The sequence below is a fragment of the Stegostoma tigrinum genome, chromosome 14 (genome assembly GCF_030684315.1).
Source record: "Stegostoma tigrinum isolate sSteTig4 chromosome 14, sSteTig4.hap1, whole genome shotgun sequence".
Lineage (NCBI taxonomy): Eukaryota > Metazoa > Chordata > Chondrichthyes > Orectolobiformes > Stegostomatidae > Stegostoma > Stegostoma tigrinum.
Genome location: NC_081367.1, coordinates 60,183,965 through 60,204,358, shown reverse-complemented (window position 1 = coordinate 60,204,358; position 20,394 = coordinate 60,183,965). Strand labels below are relative to the sequence as shown.

General features: G+C 41.5%; 1 protein-coding gene across 1 annotated transcript; it reads left to right on the top strand.

Annotated features, from left to right (window-relative positions):
- The first annotated feature begins 4,576 nt into the window (after positions 1-4,576).
- LOC125457774 (extracellular calcium-sensing receptor-like) lies at positions 4,577-14,808 on the top strand. Its single transcript, XM_048542367.2, has 6 exons — positions 4,577-4,763; positions 8,376-8,667; positions 9,152-9,985; positions 10,806-11,033; positions 13,692-13,815; positions 13,901-14,808. Exons 1-6 carry the CDS (start codon positions 4,615-4,617, stop codon positions 14,806-14,808), a joined length of 2,535 nt encoding a protein of 844 aa, XP_048398324.2. The 5' UTR covers positions 4,577-4,614.
- Positions 14,809-20,394: the final 5,586 nt, after the last annotated feature.

Below are 20,394 nucleotides of genomic sequence, written 5' to 3'. Positions count from 1 at the left end.
ACATTGGACCTCGAGCATCCATGCACCTCTCGCAATTCAATAATAGTGGAACGCATCATATGTGCTCTCAAGTATTTTCAGATATCTTCAGTCCAGCAGGGCTAATTGGTGAACCAAAACCCCCAGCCTCTCCCCAGACAATAGGTCCCGACGATTCTAGATGTCAGCTCAGCCAGCCGTCCCTCATGGCTTGGTGAACAGGCTGAGCTTAGTGGACACCACAAAAACTCCAAATTTTCCAGTGCAGGTAGGGCAATTCTTTAAAATTAGCCACATATGTCCGGCCCGTCAAACGAGACAACTTCATTCCACTGCTCTCAACAGGTGCTGTTAGACCAGCGGACATTTTCCAGCAATTTCAGTTTGTGTTTCTAACTTACAGCATCCAGAGTTCTTTTCGTTTCGATGACAATTTCACTCTTTGTCCAAACAAATACCATCGCTAGTTCATACTCCGCAGTCAGCAAAATCATGATATCAGTAGTGCTGTCAAACACTACTCGTTCAACAGTACCACACAACTGAGAAGTTCAGGATGCGAATTATCATAAAGTTTATTGTCCGGTGTACTTAACAACAGGGATACAGGGTTACAGTGAAAAGAGTATCATGTCGCCATTCCAGGCGCCATCTCTTTTTCAGAGGTACCGATGTACAAAATCTTTCAACCAGATAAAAAATATCAGGAAATATAATTAAACGTTCAACATAAACATCCTTCCTAGCACAGAGTAGAAAAATAACTAAATATTGATTTAACGTTACTTCCTCCCTAAGCGCGTCGCCGTGCTGGTGTCATTCTTCCTGCAGGGCTTCAATATCCTCCCTGCTGGGCCCAAACTCCCTGACGCCGCCCCAGATGCTGAGACTCCTTGGGCTGTCTGCTTTCGCCACAGCTGAAGATTACATGAGGCCTAGGGCTGCCTGCGTTTTTCACTGCTGCAGATGCCCGGGGGACTTCTTGGGGTGCTTCGATAGGTTTTCTGACTGCATTATGTTCGCTTTCTGCCTCTTCCCCTCGCTGACTCCTTCCCTTCCGAATTGGGCTCGCGATCGCTCTACCTCCCGCAATTTCTCAAAGTGCCAAAAAGACTGGAACTGGACAACCTCAATGTGATGGTCGTCTTTGCAGAAGAACGGTTATCAACGTTTTCTCTGCAGTAGTTACGAACAAATCGTTTCTTGCCAATGACTCACATGGACCATTCGAAAATGAAATAATGCTGCAAAGACAAATGTTATTTTAATAGATACATAAGATACATTGCTGAAAGAGATGAAGTTATGCGTAATGAAATATGGATCTTTTTGTTATTGCTTTTAAATCACTAACATTGGGCAAAGTATTAATAATATTATACTGCCTGTTAACATTATTATGAGTGCTGAGGCAGGTTAGTACTTTCAAGTGAATCAATGGAACAAATAACTGAATAATGCTGCTTTAATGAACACTACATTTGACTTACTGAATATTCTTATTACATTTGTAGGAAAGCGGCGAGAAATATGACATGAGAACAAAGGGACAACCTTCATATCCAACACATCATTCTCTGCCACTTCCGCCAACAATAATCCGACACCACAGCCAAACATATGTTTCCGTCTTCACCCCTACTGACCCTTCATAGGGATCTTTCTCTTCTTGCTCCCTCTTCCGCTTCACTGCCCACTGCCGCACCACCCCGGCACCTTTCCCTACAACCACAGGAATTGTTACACCGGCCCCTACGCGTCCCCCTCACCTCCATTCAAGGCACTAAAAAACCTTCCACAGTAGACAGGGGTTCGCCTGCACATCTTTACACGTGGTCTACTGTTTCCATCACCCGATGTGCAACATCGAGGAACTGACCGTACTAAATTACCCCGTGGAGAGCAGGCATGTGCAGACCCGGTGGGTTCACCATGGGCAATGCACCGTGGACTCAATGGACTGAACGGTTTGCTTCCGAACAAAAGGGAGCCTATGATTCTCACTTCAATACAGAGCTTTACTGAACATATTGCAAAAGTATCAGCGCAGGCAAACGGAGCATTTCTAATTAATATCCACGTCGCATACATTCAATGTACCTTCGATGCATTGTATATGCCAATTCGAGATTTCTTTGGAAGTTGTTGCCGAGTACATTACCATTTTAACACTGCAGGGACAACAGAAACCTTCGTCCACAGTTCAATGTTGTTACTAGCATCCATTCTTCTCTTCAAAACTAGCACAGAAAATGCGAGAGGAGCTCAGCAGGTCTCGCAGTCTCTGTGGACAGAGAAACAGAGCCAACGTTTCAAGTGTTATTGGATTCTGCTTGAGAGCTCATTATGTACCGCCCTCGTTTGTGATGAAAAATTCAGTCAATTTTGTCGAATAATTTAAATAGTTAAGAAGTAATTATCTCATTCAAATATCAGAACATAATCGTGTTAAAGACAAAGACCAAACCGTTTAAATATTGCAACTGATGATTATCCACTGAATTCGAACTGGATGTGCAGTTACGTGAAATCAGGATTTTTTTATCACTTGCTGATCCTTCCGAACATAGGCAGGTTATGTGGATTGCTAAATTCCGTTATAGTGTCTCGGAATATGCAGGTTAGGTGCGCTAGCCATGGTAAATGAAGCGTTAAAAGACATACAGTGCGGTGCAATTTTTCGGTCTCGGTGTGCTGCTCTTCAGACACGTCAAGTGGTCTCGTTCCGCACGGTCTGGATCCTACGATTCTGTGATTGTTTGGGGACGCCATGCTAAGGCGACAGACCATCGTGCCGGGCCGAAAGACAACCACAACAGACCTGGATGACGCTTCTCTGGGTCCGCTCTGAGACTGAGAGTCCGAAAGCATGTTAAAGCCAGGAGGCTGCCTGTGTTGAGTCCAGGATTTCTGGGCATTGCCAAGAAGGTAGAAGACAGAAAAAAAACACAAAGGTTGGAACTTAAAAGAAAATGGACGGAGCAGACGAGCCCCAGCTGAATCCTCCGCCGCCATCTTGGATTCTGCTGGTTTCGCCCGTTGGCTGAGGTAATTGTCTCTTCTGTCTGCTCATTTATGACATGTCGATGCATATTCTTCGCATAGTTGGGAGCCCATTGTTCTCATATCAAACAAATAACTTCGGATGACTGACATCTGAACACAAACAGAAATTCTGAACAATGTCAGCAAGTTCGGCAACATTCTTTGAAGAACATACTGAATTAACGTTTCGAGTCTGGTGACTCTTGATCAGAAATATTAGTGGGTAGGAAAAACTGGAATTTATGTCAAAGCCAAAGTGGGAGAGAAGTGAGTGCGCAAGCGCACATCCAACAGAGACCGACGAAAATTTGAATGAGGGTGGACATCAATGAGGCAATAGATCGTACGCCAGGAGAGAAGAGCTGAATACGAGGCAAGAGGTAAATTAGAAATTGTTTGGGTTGTGCTGAATCCAACCCAGAATGCGCAATAAGTCAGAAGAAGCTCAGCAGATCTGACAACACCTGTGAAAAAAAGTCAGACTTAACTTTTCCTGTCTGGTGAGTCCTCCTTACCTCTGAGCTTTCCCAACAACTTCTGTTTTTGTTCCTGATTTACAGCATCTGAAGTTCTTTCAGTTTTTACCAGGATTTTGCCGTGTTTGGGAGGTTTGAGCTTTGAAGAAACGGTGCTCAGGCTGAGACTCACTTTTTGCTGGAGGGTAGGAAGTTGAGAGGCGACCTGATAGAAGTTTATACAATAATGAGAAGCATAGATAAAGGCAAGGGCTGTTGTCTTTTACCAAAGATGGGATACTCAAGGCTGGGCCAGATTTTTAGCCGAGAATATAAATATTTAAAACCGAGATTGGGGTAAGCATTTTACACAGGCATGGTTCACAACTGTAATGAAGTTCCATAGGAAGTGGTGAATGTAGTTGCACTTGCAATGTTTAAAAAACATTTGAATAAGTATGGGAATAGTAAAGGTTTTGAGGGGTCTGGGGCATGAGAGGGCAGTTGAAACTAGTTTAGTTTGGATTTATGTTTGGCATGCACTGGCTGTACCAAAGAGCATGTTTCGTGCTGTATGACTCGATGACTCGATGAGATAGACGGGTGTTTACTTATGACAGAATCAAGGGTTTTGTGGAAACATGCAGGAATCGAGTTGAGAATTATCAGATCAGTCATGATCTAATTGGTTGGCAGATTCGATGTGATAAATGGCCTCCTTTTGTTATGGACCTATTAATGACCATTAGCCAGATTAATCCTTCTTACAATCTTGTTTTCTATTTTGGAAAAGCTTGACTAATTCTGAGTTTTTAAGTTCATTTGTTGTTATTTCACGTGAATTATATCTGCAACAGTAACATCCTTTTACTTATAATTGCCGATAAGAATGAATGTGCCAGGCAGGCAAGTTGATTGTGCAGTGTCTCCGAGATTTGATCCATTTAATCAGGTGTCAGGTGATTAATTCGCTGTGAAGCGCCGTGGGATGCCCTCAGGTTGTTACGGATGCTACATAACTCCACGTTTTTCTTTATTCCATTTAAACCAGTGTTAGCTTCCTTGCAAGAAAGCGATGAGCTTGTTTCAGATATTCCTGTTGCTATCTGTCTTGCCTACATGGGAATCACTTGGAATGGTCTGCAGACCTCGAGCAAAAGAGGTCTTGCCGAATTTGTCTGAAGGTGGTGATATTATTCTGGGCGGCATATTTTCGGCACATTTAGATGTGAAACATGATGTTCCATCATTTGCTATTAAGCCAAATGACATCCAATGCGAAAGGTAGGCCAGTGCAGTAAACGATTATAAGATCCTGATTTCACGTAACCGTACATCCGGTTTAATATTCTGGACTCGGCGTAATCATCAACTGAAACATTAAAACAATTTTGTGTTTGTTCTGAACAACATTGTGAATAATGTTCGTTCTTAGTTCTCTAAATAATGCGACAAAGACCAATTCCAATTTAATATTGCATGCGACGAAAGGACAAAATCAGTTCTCAAGAGTCATGTTTGAGTCGAAAGGTTTATTCAGTTTCTCTCTCTACAGATGCTGCCAGAGATATTGGGTTCTACTGGCAATATCTATATTTGTGGTTGTTTAAGGGGAACTGGTTACGTGTAATGACACGGAGTTGTTGACGAACTAGTTCTAAAACATTGTAAAAACTGGACAAAATCTTCTGAAGGAGTCCAAAAATGCGACATGATGCGTGCGATCATACATATTTCATGGATATGCATTTAAAATACACTGTGTTTGCCAGTGGTAATTTTATTGGATCACTTAAACAGTGTTCTGCGTTTAGCTGCGCATAATGTCAGCATAATATTTGGCAAAAATGTATTAAGTTGCCGAAAAACCGTGTGCAGGTACTCCTGACATTAATTTCCGGTGTACACCGTGTGGCAATTTGAAGCCTTGTGTTCTTTATAATGCGCCAATACTCTTTTCGAGATAAATGACGAGATGGCGATATTACTGAAGTACATTGGGACTAAACACAAAAACAATGATCCCACAAATTTATAAACTATTTTCGCAAGACAGTTGTGCCCCATTTCTCGATATATTACACTTTGAATCTCCTTCTCTTTCAGTTTTATTTGTCAGCTAATAATGGTCTTGATAAGTGTGAGTATGCAACAAAACACCCAACAGGTGAGGATTCGTTGTGGAATCTAGCCGCTTGGAGTGAAGCAGAGAAGTAACAATAAGCAACACCCGAGGTAACAGTGATCGTACACTTTATGCTAATACATAATGATAATGAAGGCTGACATATATACGAAGGAAGTCAGGAGATAGGTTTAGGGAAATTTGATTTTACGGTGTGAATCATGATGTTTCATCAGTTGCCATGAGTCCAACAGACTCGTATTGTGTAAGATAGGGCTGTGCAATAAACGCTAAGGAATCCCGATTTCACATCACCATACGTCGGGAACAATCTTGTGAGCTTAGAACTTGTGCAAGTTAACTGGGCAATCATTGACGATGTGGAACAGACTATGTAGGACGCCAGGGGAAAAAGGTAAAACGATCCTGAAAGTGCAGAAAAATACATTCTGTTAAAACGAAGGAATGAATAGAATACTGATCACACTGCTGGGCTATAAATTTATATAAGGGCACGTGCGTTCTAGGAAAGAGGCTAAAGTTAACGACACAGAAGGAATGATTAGAATGCATGATCAGAGAGATTAAGACGAGATGAGGAAGAAAACTCTGAAGGACAAATAGGAAGATAAAGAAGAGCTAAGAAATCAAATTATCCAAGAAGCATTCTAAAACCTCGAAAATATTTTGCAGGTACCTCAATAAATGAGAAGGCTTTGCTGGGAAAAGAATTTCCCCTAAAGATAGAGAGACATACTAGCTTGAATTGTTCTCGAGCAGGGAGCTAGACCAAGCAGGCATACATTTACAGAATGAGACGAGCAATGCGACATATGCAGTTGAAATTTACAAGGATCTAAAAGATACATTGAATTCCAGTTTGATTGCAGCCACATACTTTAAAGGCATGAGGGGGCGACATAGCAAAGAGCTTTCCGCGAAACATTTCACCTCAAACAGAAACAAACATATACATTGGTAGAGGGCCAGTGAGTGGTTCATGTAAGCCATTTAACGGGGAAAGGAAATGACAAAACCAGTCAGCCGAACACGAGGGACAGGAAATGAAACAGAAACTTGACGTAAGTGGAAACTGAAACATGTAGAAATCAGAAATATACTATCAAAACGCTGGACCTGATTTCCGAAAGATAAAAGTTGCTCTCCAGTTGTTTTGATTTGTTGCGAAGGAAATAGAAGAAAAGTGCATGCACCTTTTGTGGACTTTGAAAACCTGTCGATCAGGTGCGTCAAAATAGACGAAGGAATATGATCAGACAATATGGATCTCAGGCAAGCGCCATAATGGATTGCATATTATTTTCAAGTCAGAAAACAAAGATTCAGAAAGAAGACATGTTATTCAGAGTGGGAAAAATATTTCCATTCGTATCCGCCCGGGGATCAACACAGTTTGCATGAACGAGATCGTTATTGTTTGGAAGCAGGCCATTCGGCACATACAGCCGACACTATGAAAAGTTCGGAAAGTCAGGATATTGAAAGAAGGTCTCGTTTTACGCTGAACAGAGAGGCCACCAAGTTATCAATATTTCTATTATATGCAACTCCCAGTGAGGAGCGCAGTGAAGGCATGCAAAGCTGAACATTTTACAACTGTTCCATTAACTTTTTGACTTTGATGCGGTCTTCGAATTTCCTCTCCGTGCATTCAATAATATTGGAAGGAATTGGCGAGGGTCAGTAGCGAGACATAGATGTCTCGGATGTCAGTTCCGGTTGAGGTCATTGGAAGACATTTGAGGCTAAGGGCCCGTCGCGCGGTTTATGGTCTTCTGGCAGCTAATATTTTTAACTGCTTACATAATAGAAGTTTCTAACAATGTTTTAAGCTTGTTTTAAGTTTTCGTAGTTGTTGACGTCTGTTTTCAAATGTTTTCTGGCGTTTTACGTCTTTCCAGGTATTTTGTGCGCCGCTTGATATTTTCAGACACTCTCAAGGGTATATTCGTCCATTGATTTAATTTAAGCTCCCCCGATCCCTCATTCGGTGACAAGGGCAAAGCAAGGTCGTGTAACGATGAGCAACACTTGATTTAGGACAGGGTGATGGGAAGTGGTTCGGGCATTGAGTAAATTGGGATTTGATAGATAATGGGATGCTGGATGTTCGTAATGCTGATGTCCTGGTTCTCAGTGCATGCTAGAATATAGAAAAGCATCAGTGTATCAGACGTGTACCGCGCTTAATGAGTGCAGAATGCTTGGGAAACAAGAGGTGTAGGTCTGCAGGTGCTGTTGCCAACAGCTTACTGTAGGATCCAGCATGAGTTTGGGGTGCGAGGATGCTTGGACGCTCCGGCTGGTATCCAGGCTGTTAAGCATTTGAAAAACGCCTCAGAAGTCACTTCACTTGATGAAGGAAGTTGCATTTTCAAATAAACTTGTCCAAATTACAACCTGGAGTAGTGTGACTTCGGACTTTGCTCACCCCAGTCCAATACCGGCACATCCACAATACTTGAAAAACTGACATCCATCAAAACATGCAGCAGGACATGTTGCGGACAATCCACCCAGTTTTGCTGACTGTTGTGATCTGTCCGGATCATGATCTTAGGCGCCCAAGGAGGTCTTTTTGCCAAACCGTCAAATCCAGGGCTAGTTGGTTGGCCGAAATTTGCATTGCCATGGCTGATCTAAATTGGGTTGGGCGTCTCAACGGGGCTGGAAGATCTGTGTGAATGAGATCTGCATAATTGGATGGTGAAATAAACATGCATATTATTTCCTTTCGCATCTACCCACAGCTTTGACATGACGAAGTATCGTCTGATGCAGACCATGATATTTGCTATTGAAGAAATAAACCGGAGTAAAACTCTACTTCCGAATATCACTCTGGGTTATGAGATCTACGACGACTGTTCGACGTCAGCGATAGCATTGAAAGCAGCGCTGGCTTTGGTTAATGGAAAGCAAGAACGAATTGAATATCCTGAATGTAAAGGTTCTTCCAACGTTGCAGCTATTATTGGTTGTGATATATCCACGTCCTCCATTGCAGCCGCAACGACAATTGGACAGTTCAGAATCCCAATGGTAATGTGACAAATAGATGACTTTTTTTTATTCAACACCGCTATAAAAATAGGATACAATTTAAGGGTGACAAATGTCATTTTGGTCCATCAGGTTGGCACCGACAGTTCGAAGTGCATCCCACCATATTCTGGAAATACCGCACTACAGTAACATTCCACATAGCTCTCACAGAACACAGAACATAGAACAATACAGCGCAGAACAGGCCCTTCGGCCCTCGATGTTGCGCCGACCTGCGAACTAATCTAAGCCCCTCCCCGTACACTATTCCATCATCATCCAAATGCTGTTCACAATGGTGCAATTTTACATAGCCATTCCACCTTTTGGGCATATCTCTGGCCAGTGGGACAAATCATCACTTTAATATTGCACTTATATGTAAAAAAAAATCATTCGTCCTGAACATCCTGGAATAAAACATTTTTCAATGATTCCATAAATGCTGAATGTTTTCACACAGTTATTATTTTCTCTGCAGGTTAGCTACTTCTCCACTTGCTCCTGTCTGAGCGACAAGCAGGAGTATCCCACTTTCTTTAGAACGATACCAAGCGACAAATATCAGTCCAAACTTCTTGCTGAACTTGTGAAAACGTTTGGCTGGAATTGGATTGGGACTATTAGAAGCAACACAGATTATGGGAATTTTGGAATGAGAACATTTATCGAAGAGGCCCAAAAACATGGGATTTGCATCGCGTACTCTGAATCGTTTTACAGAACCGATCCCACTGAGAAAATCAGGAAAATTGTTCACGTAATGAAAGAGGCAACGACAAACGTTGTGATTGGATTTCTGCATGGCGGAGACATGCGAGTGTTAATTAAAGAGATTTTGCGCCAAAATATAACGGGAATACAATGGATTGGAAGTGAAGGTTGGGTGACAGAAGATATTTTCTCACCTGAAGAAAGAGGAAGGTTTCTTATTGGGGCCATCGGTCCATCAACCCGTAGAACGGAAATAGACGGCCTCAGAGATTATCTTGTGAAAATCCACCCTTCCAGGTTTCCTGACAGCATATTTGTGAAGAAGTTTTGGGAAACTGTATTCTCGTGCACTTTAACAAACGGCAACAGGACCATGACTGGAAGTTCTGCAAGTAATGTGCAGCCATGCACAGGTAATGAACATTTGGATGGTTTAGAAAATGCCTACCTTCCAGCGATAATGGACGGAAGTTCCTACCACGTTTATAAAGCGGTATATGCCGTCGCCCATGCACTTGACGATATGCTGTCCTGTGAAGAAGGCAATGGCCCGTTTATGAATAATACTTGTGCTCATATTTTAAGCTTTGAGCCCTGGCAGGTAGGAAGATATTTTACTTTGTTTCAGACAAATCCCGATGACGCGATAAAACGTCGGCATGAATGATATGTTTGTTGCACTTCTCTCCCTTGTAACAACCAATCTCCTGAAGAATAATTCAATATTTTCCCCAGAGAATGAGTAAAAAAGTATACTAAATTGATGAGTATGTATCAAAATAAAAATTGAATACACAAAATATTGGTAATTTACTCACAGTAGTCAGTCAGATATTAGGCCCCAAACAACATTTCTTTTGAAAGACCGCCAAGGCCTGAAGCTCTTCAGCCACATTGTATGATCAGTGAAGTGCTTAGAAACTTGCGGCTCTGTTGTGAAATATGAAATACAAAAGCAAAATGGTATCCACTAATCTGCCACAAATAACAATGTGACAAATGCTCGTAGTTTCGATGTTAGTTTTTTTTGTGAGGTAGAAAGTGGCGAGTTTTCTGTTTTCAGCATCCCACAGGTGCCGCATTCTCAGTGGCATGTTTCATTTGAAAAATGTCACTTTGAGAGCTCAGCACACATTGAGAACTGCACCGTGGTGTCAGGTAGTCAAATATTTGTCATGGAAAAATTCTCCATATTTTCTCAATCAGCGCCATTCCGTCAAAAATCCCATTTTAAACGGAAATCAAGAGGAGAATTTGCAATAATGCAAGATGGATCCCCAAACTCTACTTATTACTTTCCAGATGCTGATTTGTGATATAGGCATTTCTAACATGTGAATGTTCATAAGTTTCAATTAATTTTAATGCATGTCTCCCAATGACAGCCTAATATTTACCCGCCTTGCATTGTTCTCCTGTAGTTGCTACATTACCTACAGTCGGTAAATTTCACTGCTAAGAATGGAGAAATCGTGCATTTTGACGCAAGTGGAGATCCAGTCGCAACGTATGAATTAGTAAATTTACAAATGAATTTGGAAGGATCAATTGAAATTGTAAATATTGGATATTATGAAAGTTCAGCACCAGAGGGTCAAGAACTTGTCCTGAACATCGGAGATATTATTTGGAGCTCCAGAGGAAAGCAGGTATGATGCTGACGATGCGTTGAGAAACTATGGTCAACAATGACATTTCAACCCAAAAAAGGAAAGCTAACACATGTGGTTTTATGAATCGTTAGATTCTGGACGTCCCTCTTAAGACCATTATTTATTGTCCTTGCTTTCAGCGCTTGTTTTATACACAACTAACGAATTTTCTCGGTCACTTCCTTCCATTTTAGCCTCTCTTCACCTGTCAAAGCATTACATTTTGTTGCTCCTTCGCACTGCCACTGTCTGTGCTGTTCAACAGCTGGAAATTGCTGTTTGCATTGTCGTTGTAATTGCATTTTTATTCAAAGCAGCCGGCATGAAATTGATTCATTAGTTTTTGAAGTCATAGATTTTTAATTCTGCAGTGAGTTTGAGTATTTTTGTTTGCATTGTTTGTGTATGTTCGGAAAATTAGGCATAAAGTCGAAAGGCTTGTCGGCTCAAAATGTCAGCTTTGTTTTATCTTTGTTGATGCTGCCTGACCCGCTGACTTTATCCAGCAATTCCTGTATTTGTCTGTTATAGCTAATTGGCAGGTTTTTCTTTCGAGCGCTGAGCTGTTGTAGGATTTTAAGATGACGAAAGGTCTTGATTGAATAGATTGATTGAAAGTACAAGTTGATGCAATCATAAATGTGGTTATCTCATCATTCAAAACTTGCGGAGTACCCCCAAAAATGTTTTTGAGACCTGTGTTACAGGTGGATTTAATTGGAACATGCAGAAACTCCCAAGAGAGTAATTATTTGACATTTAATCGACTCATTATGCATCTCGGGTGTTGGAATAAGTTTTCATGGATTATCATAAGAAGCAAGGAGCAGTCTGTTTCTCTGCTGTCGATTCTAGATCATTTAGATGAATAGCATCACATGACTGCAAGCTTGTGATGTTATTTCTGATGGCAACACTCCTCTGCAGCTAGAACATCGTTGCTCTTGGTGGGATTATTCCAGCTGCAGACAGAATTCATTCAGTGAACCGTGCAAAGCGTTCTGAGCCAACAGATGAAAATTACTATGATTAGATTGAAGAAAAGAAATCCATACGTTCAATGAATATATACGAAATTTTCACCGAAGCGTCTCAACTTGATGTTATCGAGACTCCCCACCCCCGACCACTACCACCATCAACATGCAACAACACGCTCTATTCATATTAGCAATATATTTTACTGCATGCAAACCGGGCTTATGCGACAAATTCCTCACCCACGATCTCCCAAACAATCTTTAAAATAAATATTCTTTTTTGTCGATAACTGTGTCGACATAGATGTGCACACTCGAAGCGAAACACTGATGATATCAAATATCTCATTTCTCATTTCTTTGTTCAATTTCACACAGTCGTAGAAAGAAAATCTAGATAGTCAAATGCCTAATTTATTAAGCGATTTTGATGTTCAATGCATTCCTTGTAAGTGGTACATGCCTCTGAACTAATGCTGATTTTACCTGGCACAGCAACATTGTCAATATTTTGTGTCGAATTGTCAACTTTATAAAAAGTCAATAAGGAAGTACATATTTTATTCCACATTACTTAATTGGTTTACAAACAATGTATTTGTTAATTAAAAAGGCAGTTGTGATTTTGCATAGTTAATTTTGCAATAATCACTATGTGGCTTTGATGAGAAAAGAATTTTTTTCCGAATTACTGCTGAGGTAAAATTGGTGAACCTTCTTTTACAAATACCTCGATCATCTGGTGCTGGTCCATTTCTTGTGCGGATGGCAGAAAGTTGAAGACCATTCGGTTCAATTTGAATTAAATTATAGCAATAAATCCTCAAATCAAAGCTATGTGTGACTAGAAGGGCAACTTGAAGCTCTCTGTGTTCTCTTCAGTTATCATTTTATGCTCGCATACTGTCCAGGTCTTCGTGCATGTGAGTGAGACTTCTGCATTGCCCAAGAAACAGTAAATTGAGAACCAAAGGCAACAGTTTCATTCAGTTGCGATATATTGATGAGCCAGTAGTATTTAACAGCATTCTGGATATTACGATCTTACTGACTCCTGAGTGATATTTATTTGGATTAGAACTGGAAATGCCATGTCTGGAGTTTCTGCTCTATCCAATGCACTCGGGCACTTTTTGATATCATTTGGGATGGATTGCTGTGTTGCTGAAGTCTCACGTCTGTAGTAGTGGGTATCGAAAGATCAGGTGGTGTTGGACTACTTGTTAGCTGTCTTGGGCTAAAGGCGTTTGAAAACATTTGAGAGCGTAATGGCTCCGTTCCATTATCATTGCAGACGAGTAGGTTATAGACCTTGTTTGAAATGCATTCTGCACCACAATCACAAACGATGAGATGTGGCAAATAGAGAATTATGGACACACATATTCCAGTGGAAGAAAATTGACCAAGCATACAACTAAAGTCTCAAATGCAACAGAAAATAGACAGAGAATTGACATGATTGAGAATGGACTGCCTGGAAGGAGCAACGCACGGGGCAGTCAAAATTCAAAAGGCGATTGGTGCAATATTAGAAACGAAAACGATCACAGTAGCAGAGCAGAATACCCAGCCATAGGGTATCACTCAAGCAATGACAAAATGCTAACAAATCTGTGTGTTTCGCTCTGAGTCAATAATATAAACAGCACATTCATCATTACCTTTGTTGCAGATTCCACGTGCCCTTTGTTCTGAACCTTGCGCTCCCGGGACAAGAAAGGTCAGCAGGAAAGGTCAGCCAACTTGTTGTTTCGACTGCGCAGAGTGCGCCGATGGTGAGATCAGCAACGTCACAGGTACACGCAAAAACGGAGTCGAATACCATGTCAGTTTGTTGCAAGAATGAGTCTTGTATTTTAAAAAAAACCTTCATCGTTTCAGATTCTACCGATTGCGTGAAGTGTCCTTTGGAATACTGGTCCAATCAGCAAAAAGATCGATGCATTCCCAAAAAGATTGAATTTCTTTCTTTCCAAGAGGTTCTCGGCTGCGTCTTAGTGGCCCTTGCTTTATTGGGAGTGTGCCTTGCACTGGGTGCAGCTGCTGTCTTTTTCCACTTTCGGGGAACTCCTATCGTTCGAGCGAACAATTCGGAGCTGAGTTTCCTACTTCTCTTTGCGCTAACGCTTTGCTTCCTGTGCTCACTCACCTTCATTGGGAAACCGACCGGATGGTCCTGTATGTTGCGGCGGACTGCGTTTGGAATTGTGTTTGTTCTGTGTATTTCCTGTATTTTGGGGAAAACTATTCTTGTCGTGATCGCTTTTAAAGCAACTCTTCCCAACAACAACATGATGAACTGGTTTGGCCCGATGCAGCAACGGTTAGGAGTGTTTAGCCTCACATTTCTTCAAGGTTTAATTTGCACGATCTGGCTCATTGTATCACCTCCCCATCCAATGAAAAACATGACGTATTATAGAAACATTATAATTTTGGAATGTGATATGGGTTCTTTAAAAGCCTTTTATTTTGTGTCCAGCTATATTGGTACACTCTCTACTGTTTGTTTCCTGCTAGCTTTCCTTGCTCGGAAACTTCCAGACAATTTTAATGATGCGAAGTATATAACTTTCAGTATGTTGATCTTCTGTGCTGTTTGGATCACTTTTATTCCGGCTTATGTCAGCTCTCCTGGAAAGTACACGGTGGCCGTCGAAGTGTTCGCTATTTGGGCGTCAAGCTTTGGTTTGCTTATTTGCATTTTTGCTCCGAAATGTTATCTCATTTTACTGAAACCGGAGAATAACACAAAGAAAAACATGATGGGCAAAGGCTCTTCACTGTAGTTTTAAGCTTCCTGCATTTATACCTGCAAACCTTTCAGTCTGGAGTTGTTGCTCCAAAGTTGACATTTCCTGCTGATTAAACAATTCGCGGGTCTTTCAAATTTGTTCTTGTTCTAATAAATGGTACAACAATGTAATTCGATGTTGTGCCAAGCGTCTACTTATTTGTGAAGTCGTGTTCGTCACCTAAGTTTAAAATATTGACACTGATGTCTTATGTTGGCATGCAAATTAATTGCGTGCACACACTGCACTTTAATTATGTGAACTTTTGTATCCTTCCGTATTCGTTTTCGATTAGCTGTTTGACTGGAGCAATTTTCCTCCTAAAAATGCATGTAATTGTGAATTCTGGAAACCAGAATCAAAGGGAGAAAATGAGGAAAGATCTCACAGTATTCGTGGGGAGAAATTCGAATTTATTTTTCAGGTTCAAGGTCCCTTCTTCAGAACTGCTGGTAACTCTGAAAATGCCTTACTTTTGTAGTGTATAAAGTGGAGGAGTTGATAAGAACTGAATAGCAGGCGGAGATAGAGCCAATTGAGAGGAAAACAAAAACAGTAGAACAGACACGGGATTGGATAACGACCAGTTTGGGAGAATGAACAGCTATTTCTGGGGACAATTAGTGGCTAATAATGGGTTGTGTGCAAAACCAAACCACGTGATAACATGGTCTGGTATTTGGAATTTGGAGGGCAGTACATAGGAGAAAGTTCCCAAAGTCTTAAAGTTGTTGAACTCGATTTTGAGTCCTTAAGGTCATATTGCTCGCAAGCACAATAAAAAAGAGAGGTTGTTCTTCCATCTTATGTTGAGCTGCACTGAAGCACTGCAGCGAACATGAAACAGAAATGTTGGCTGGGGACGAAGGCAGTGAGTTTAAGAAGCCGGCAACTCTGGAGAACATAGGTGTTCTGTGAAGCCGTCATCCAGTATCGGCTTCGTTTCCTCAGTGTAGGGGAGACCACATTTTGAGGAGTGGATGCAGGAGACTACATTGAGTGAATTGCAGATAATGTGCTGCTTCACCTGCAAGTTGTGTTTGGACCCTTATGTGCTAACAAAAAATTAAATGGGCAGGCATGAAACCTGTTGCGGTTACACTGGAAGGTGGCATAGGGGTGTGAGGATGTGTTGGTGCTGATGTCGAATGACACCAGCGCACCCCCTACATGCCCCCCAATCCCCCGCCCCACTCGGCACTGTCCTTGCAGATTATTGACAGAGAAAGCGAGGTTACTATTTGCGAAGGCAATTTTGTAGCCAAAGTTCAAAATTACAGGCGCCCACATTTTATATTGGTGTGAATTTGAATTCTGTGCAAGTGCTGCACTTTCATTAATTTGGTCGTTGTAACGTTTTGGATTTATTTTTGTATATCACTTTAACGAGGGAAAATTTCAGAGTCAACTACATTGCTCTGAGTCTGGAGTCACAAGTAGGTCAGTCCAGGTAAGGATGGCGGTTTCCTTCCCTCAACAAAATCAGTGAACCCGATGGGTTTTTCTGACAATCAACACTGGATTCATGGTCATCATTGGATTCTTAATTACAGAATTTTTTTGGTGAATTCAAATTCCACGACTTAGTGGCGCGATTCAAACTGGGTGCCCGAATGTTATCTGGGTCTCTGGATTAACACTTGGCTATTGAATCAGGGGTGGGTTGTAGTTCATGCATGGGACCAACGGAGACAGTGAAATAATGTGAAAATATATCAATCTGAGTCTGGTGGAGTTTGGAAAAAGAGCAAGTCCAACAGTCATGGCAGTCAGGAAGAAAGCAGAAAGCGAGTTAAATTACACTGCACTTACTTCAATGCAAGAGGAGTAACAGGTCAGGCAGATGGACTCCGGAAGTGACTGGGAACATGGGACTGGAATATCAAACGCGACTACAGAGACGTGGCTCACGGATGGACGGGACAGGTTGTGCAGATTAATGCTCCAGAGTGCAGATACTATAGGAGAGGTAGAAAGTGGGTGGGGGACAGGAGAGGAGGGGTTGTGACGTTTTAGGTTTGGAATAAGAGTAAAGCTGCATTTAGGAAGTATATTGCTGGGAATAAGTCCAGGGAAATTGTTTGAGAGGAACTGAAAAATAACAAAGTGTTAATCAACTTATTGGGATTGTGCACTCAGGGAAAAATTGGGAAACAAATTTGTAAGGATATTTCAGTTATCTGTGAGAATAATAGGTTGGCCATAGTAGGCGATTTCCAGACTTTCCAAACATAACCTGGGACTGCCGTAGTATTAAGCGTTTGGATGGAGACGAATTTGTTAAGTGTGTACAAGAAAATGTTATACAACTGCACGTGAAAGTACCTGTGAGGGAAGTTGCAAAACCTGATCTTCTCTTACGGAATAAGGCAAGGCAGGTGGCTGAAGTACCAGTTGGGGCGCACTATGGGCCTAGTGACCATAATTCTATTAGTTTCAAAATAATGATGAAGAAAAGAAGTCTGAATTTAAACTTAAAATTCTAAATCGGAGGAATGTCAATTTTGACGGTATTCGTCAAGACTTTCAAAAGTTGATTAGTGGTGTATGTTTAGAGGTAAAGGGATGGCTGGAAAATGTGAAGCCTTCAATAATGAAATTGTCAGGTTCGTTTTCGGAGACCCTCACGTACCTGCTGCAATAACAAGACGCTGACCTGTTTAGAAAAACACAACCCCTTTTATTACCAAGCAAGTACAAGCTGTGGAGAATCTCTGTACCTAACCGGGCACAGAGTGCAGAGTCTCGCAAGCAATTCTTCCCGAGCAGCGGACAGTCCCCGCTTTTTATACTTTACAAAAGACATGATACAGAAAACGATTTCACCATTTACAATGGCATGATACATAAAACAATTACTACAACAGACAAAAACAGGATACCAAACAATTATTACATCAACAACATAAAAGACCAGGATATAGTATCGATTGCTAGTGAAGTAGCTTCTAAAGGCAGGAGGCGATTTCGAGTTGTTATCGGGACAGATTGTGATTTCAAGTTGCCAGTGTGTCTGGCTAGAACAAAGTCAGTGCCCTGGCCCCTTTGTCAGCGACAGAAGTTACATGCTTTAGAGGTCTCACACCTTTATAAATGTTCCCCACCTAACCCTATTTGAAACAGTTTAATTCTAATTTTATTCAGTCAGGAAGCTTAAGACAGTGTCTGCATACCGATGTGTGAGAAGATAAGGAGTTACAAAAGTTTTATACTGAATTCCTATCTGGGCAGGAAGCTTCAGGGCAGTGCCTGCATACCTATGTGTAGGTAGATAAAAGACTTTAATTGATAGAGTATAGGAATCAATGGGATGTTATCGCATTAACATCTCAAAATGACGAGAGCTCAGGGTGAAGACCATGTTGCAGGTGGAGGGAAAGCTGTATGACTAAGAAATTGATGCTTCGTTCAAGAATAAGAATGAAACATACGTCAAGTATAAACATCATGGATCAACTGAATCGATAGAAGAGCATAAAAGCAGTAGAAGTTTACTATGGATTGAATTGAAGAGGGCACTAAGGGTATGAGATATCGTTGTCAAATAGGAATAATTGAATCCAGACAGATTCTACAAGTACATTAAGGACGAAATAGTAACTAGAGAGACAGTAGGGCACTTAAATAGGCCATTGTTACCCCTCCAACCCACAGTCTTGTGATTGAATCTTAACTGCCCTCTGTGCAGTTGTGGATGGGCATTAAATGGGATCCCAGCCAGTAATGTTCACATTTCCATGAATGAATACAAAGAAAGTTCCTGAACGAAGCCGATTTGTGAAGCCACACGAGAAGTGTACTAACGAGTATTTTGCATCAGTGTTTAGTGTGGAGAAGGATGTGAAAGATAAGGAAGGTGGGGAAGTAAACATCGACAGCTTGAAAAATGTCCAGAATTTGGAGGAGGACGTGTTGCATATCTTAAAACGCATAAAGGTGGATTATTACCCGAGACTAGAACTCTTGTGGGAAGCCAGGGAAGTGACTGCAGGGCCCCTTGCTGAGATATTTGTGTCATCAATAACCACAGCAAGGTGCTGGAAGACTGAAGGTTGGCTAAAATGATACCTCTCTTAAAGAAAGGTCATCAGGGTAAGCCAGAGAACTATAGCCCAGTGAAGTTGACATCAGTGGTGGTCACGATTTTGGATAGAATCCTGAGGGACAGGATTTGCATGTCTTTGGAAATGGTAAGCCTGATCAGGGATAGACAACACTGGCTTCATATGTAGGAAATCGTGTCACTCGACTGAGTTTTTTTTGAAGAAAGGCCAAGAAGAACTTATGAGGCAAGAGCAGGAAACGTGGCGTATATGGACTTCAGTGTGGTGTTTGACATTATTCCTCTCTGGAGACTGGTTAGCAAGGCTTGGTCACATAGACTAAAGGGAGAGCTAGCCACTCAGGTAAAGAAAGTGCTCTAAGGTTGTTGATAGAAGGTGGGCATGCAGTGTTGCTTTTCAGACTGGAGGCCAGCGCCCACTGATGTGTCACAAGGATGACTAATGTGTCCACTGCTTTTCGTCATTTATATAAATACTTTGGATGCAAAATCAGGAGGTGCATTGAATAAATTTGCAGATGGGGAAAAGATGTGGTGAAGCGTGAGGAAGGTTACTTCAGAGCACAACGGGGTGTAGAGCTGGATGAACACAGCAGGCCAAACAGCATCAGGGGAGCAGGAAAGCTGATGTTTCGGGTTTGGATCCTTCTTCAGAAAAGGGCCCAGACACGAAACGTCAGCTTTCCTGCTCCGCTGATGCTGCCTGGCCTGCTGCATTCATCCAGTTCTACACTTTGTTTTCTCAGACTCCAGCATCGGCAGTTCCTTCTATCTCAGAGTACAATGGAATCTTGTTCACATGGCTGATGGACTGAGCAGTGGCACATTAGGTTTAACTTTGATATATATAAGGCACTACATTTTGGAAAGGTAAATCAGGGCAGGATTATGCACTAAATAGTAATTTCCTGGGGACTGTCGCTTTAAAAAGAGACCTTGGAACCCAGGTTCATAGTCCTTTGAAACTAAGTTCTGAGGTAGACAGGACAGTTAAAAAAAGCTGTTGGTGTACAATCCTTTGGTGGACCGAGTACAGGAGTTGGGAGGTCATGTGCGATTGTACAGGATTTTGGTTACACCACTTTTAGAATACTGTGTTCAATTCTCGTCTCCTGGCGATAGGAAAGATGTTGTGAAACTAGAAACCACTCAAAAAAGATTTACAAGAATGTTGCCAGAGTTGGAGGGTTTGAGCTCTCAGGATGAGATGTTAATGTGATAACATCCTATTGATTTCTATGCTTCTATAAAATAAAGTCTTTTATCTGCATTTGATTCCTATCCAGACACTTTAATTTATAGAAGTAAACTCTTATCTGCCTACACATAGGTATGCAGGCACTGCCCTGAAGCTTCCTGCCCAGATAGGAATTCAGTGTAAAGCTTTTGTAACTCCTTATCTTCTCACACGTCGGTATGCAGACACTGTCTTAAGCTTCCTGGCTAAATTAAAATTAGAATCAAACTGTTTCAAATAGGGTTAGGTGGGGAAAATTTGTAAAGGTGTGAAACCTCTG

Coding starts and splice junctions, on each gene's coding strand:
- LOC125457774 (XM_048542367.2), top strand. CDS start 4,615: ATGGTCTGCAGACCTCGAGCAAAAGAGGTCTTGCCGAATTTGTCTGAA. Junction 4,764..8,375: donor AATGACATCCAATGCGAAAG/GTAGGCCAGTGC, acceptor ATCTACCCACAG/CTTTGACATGACGAAGTATC. Junction 13,816..13,900: donor TGAGATCAGCAACGTCACAG/GTACACGCAAAA, acceptor TCATCGTTTCAG/ATTCTACCGATTGCGTGAAG.